This window comes from Ziziphus jujuba, chromosome 5, assembly GCF_031755915.1.
Source record: "Ziziphus jujuba cultivar Dongzao chromosome 5, ASM3175591v1".
Taxonomy (NCBI): Eukaryota; Viridiplantae; Streptophyta; class Magnoliopsida; order Rosales; family Rhamnaceae; genus Ziziphus; species Ziziphus jujuba.
Window position 1 is genome coordinate 30,207,653 of NC_083383.1, and position 3,368 is coordinate 30,211,020.

Here is a 3,368-nt window from a genome sequence, read left to right on the forward strand (position 1 = left end):
ATTACCATTAGCAAATGAAATATATATAATAGTAAACCATACATAATCTCAAGATAACCATTTAAAAAACAACTATATATATATATATATATCTACATATAAATAAGGCCTTTTAAGTGTTTTTTCCTTTGTTAACATACCTACATATATATATTATCATATGTGTGTATATATATATAGTATATTTCAAGCTGTTTTTGAAAAATATTATAAAACATGCATTTTCCTTCTTAAATTTTTTGATAAGTAGATTAATTTGATTATTAATTATTGTATATTAATCTTATTTATAATGAAATTCCATTTATTATATAATATAACTTGAAGTCCTCATAATATAATCTAATTATTAAGATATTATTATTATTATTTATCCTATAAATATGTTTTTACATTGTAAGGTAATTTATTTATGATTATATATAATTTCATTACTTTTATTATTTGTGATATTTGTGACTATTCAGGTGGAGATGAGTTTTTTTATTGATGATCGTGGAAGGAATTTAAAAGAATATTATGATGATACATGATAATTTTTTTCTAATGTTTATTTTACTTTTATATATTATATAAGTAATCTACAAGTCACCATGGTATATATATGTATTTTTGGCAAATCATCAAAGTTTATGCTAGTAATAGACTAGGATATATATATATATATATTGTCTAATGGAATTGGACACATAATATATATAATATATATATAAAGAAAAAAAATAATATGATAAAAAATTTAAGGAGAGTGAATATCTTTTTTTGCAATTCAACGGTTGTGAATAATTGTTATTATATATATTTAGGATTAATTACACTGCTGAGTTTTTTTTTTTTTAAATACAACCAATACTTGATGTATGTAAAAATTCTAAATCAGTTTCTGCCATTACCATATTGATATTAAAATTGACAGAGTAAGGACATAATAGTCAATTGATAGTTATTCGATAAAAAAGGTTAAAAAGCAAAAATAAAAAAAAAATTAAAGAATAGAACCACGTGCCAAATTAAAGAAGTAAAAATAAAATAAAAATGAAAAAATAGGACCCACTCCTTTCATCTCCCTCCATGGCCATCCTCTTGTTCATTGCTCCATCAACGAGCACACAACCAACACAACAATCTCTCTGTATCTCTTTGTTTCTCTGTCTCTGTCTCTGTCTCTGTCTCTCTCTGTCTCTCTCTCTCTCTATGCATGGAAATCCCATAGCCAGCCAACAATATGAGATTCCTCTTCGCCTGCGATGCAATCGCCTCTTCTCCATTCCTCTTTTCCCTTCTCTTTTCTTAAATCAAACAACAAACCAACCCCCCTATTACCTCACTCTCTCTCTCTCTCTCTCTCTCTCACTAGAGCTGAATTAGCTACATGACACTAGCTGGGTCTCATTTCCTTCAAATCCAACAATTCTGAATATCAATTTTCTCACCCACTCATTTTTCTCCACCAAACACCACTCTCTCTCTCTCTCTCTCTCTCTCTCTCTCTCTCTCTCTGTGTATAAACACTTTCCCACTAGTATATCCCCCCAACAATGCTGGATCTCAACCTCACCCTCGCTTCCTCCGATTCCATCTCCGATGGACCAGAGGATCGTGCCCCATCAGCAGTAGACGGTGAAGAAGAGTCGGCGAGGACCCAGATCAAGAAGCTCATAGTATTCTAGGGTTACGTTTTTCTAATTTTTGTTTTTTTTAATTTTTTTTTATGGAATGACTGTCAAATGACTATTATGCCCTTTGTTTATAATTTTAACACTAATGTGTTAACGGCAGATACTGATTTAGAATTATTATATATATCAGGATATCCGGTTGTATTTAAAAAAAATTCGAAGGTGTCAGTATAATTAACTTTATATATATATATATATATATATATATTATATTTAATTTTGATAAAATAAAAATATATAAAAACTTTATATGGCAAGCCAATAAAGATTATACTTGCTTTTAAAGTGCAGAAGAAATGATCATTTTTACTTCAAAGGATGTGGCACCCTCCATTGTAGTCCTGAGAAAAGCCGACAGCGACTAGTTGGCAGTCATTACAACATGGAGGAAGATTACAAGGTTTTTTAGGTGATTGTTTTGGTTTTTCAGATTTAGGAGGTCCAACACTGATTATCTTTGCAACTTTGCCTATCTTCCTCAAATTTTTTACAACCAACACTGGATCCACATCTCCAACCACACTCAACAATTCCTTCTCTCCATCCACTGACACTTCCTGTATACCTGTTCCATCACCATAATATCATATCATATATATATATATATATATATTATATATAAAGACTATAAGTACAAACGGCGTTGGCCAAATATGTAATATTTGAAAGCCTTTGAACAAGCGTTATACGTACTACATATTAATGCAAAGATTCAAAAAATATAAGTGAGAGTATATGTGTATATATAGACACGTATTTGTTGTTTAGCATGTGTTAGTCCCCTGCACATGTGGGACTTACGTGATCGTGAGAGGTTGTGAAAGGGAACTTGGCAGGACCGAGACTATTTGAAAGTTGCTTTTACTGTGGTGGCACCGAGACAATTTTCTCTAGCAAAGCTGCAAAATTTAAATCCCCGTCCCCAATATGCTAAAAGAAACCCCATTCTAAATGCTAAGAATTTTTTTGAATTTTTGAACTGATTATATAAATTATATGTTATATGTAATACACTCCATATAAGACAATCTAATGGCAAGTTACCGCTTCTGATGAAGGTCGTTGAGAGTTTGAATTCTCCACCTTCAATTTCAACAACAAAAGAAAAAGCTATATATACCTGAAAGCTTGGTGGTAGCTTTTAGTACATCGGTTTTACATTTCTGGCACTTAATATTCACTTGTATCACAGTCTTCTGCCATAAACGAAAAGATGAGATAGAATTAAGCACAAAAATGTAAATAGATAAATTATACATGTCCAAGGGAAAACCAAACACAGTGTTTGGGAAAAGCGTTTGATATAATACCTTCATCTTTTGGGAAGCAAAACCTGGTTTGGATGGGTCGAGTACTGCCTGCTGTCAATGTGGGAATTGCAAAGGTGGAGAGCTCTATATATAATAGAAAATGTACAGTATCAAACTTTTGACAAAGTTTAAAACGGGAGTCTATCTGTCTATGTATGCACCGGTATATGTGCGTGATTCTGAATCCAGACGAAATATCTCGTTCTTTGATGTATGAGAGATTGAATTAATTATAATAGAAAAATTATCAATTCGCTAGGGGATCACCTAATATGTAGGTCATGTTTACCAAGGAAAAGAAAAACTAGCGTAAGAGACTAATGACAAAGTATAAGTCTCTCTCAAAAGGGATATTAAATATTGAATTAATTAAAATAAA

At 31.1% G+C, this 3,368-nt stretch overlaps 1 protein-coding gene across 1 annotated transcript; it reads right to left on the reverse strand.

Moving 5' to 3' along the window:
* Window positions 1-1,866: 1,866 nt before the first annotated feature.
* On the reverse strand, window positions 1,867-3,091 carry LOC132803927 (heavy metal-associated isoprenylated plant protein 2-like). The gene is made up of 3 exons (XM_060817771.1): window positions 2,990-3,091; window positions 2,800-2,875; window positions 1,867-2,244 (listed from the first exon to the last, which is right to left on the reverse strand). Exons 1-3 carry the CDS (start codon window positions 2,993-2,995, stop codon window positions 1,991-1,993), a joined length of 336 nt encoding a protein of 111 aa, XP_060673754.1. The 5' UTR covers window positions 2,996-3,091; the 3' UTR covers window positions 1,867-1,990.
* Between the last annotated feature and the right edge of the window lie 277 nt (window positions 3,092-3,368).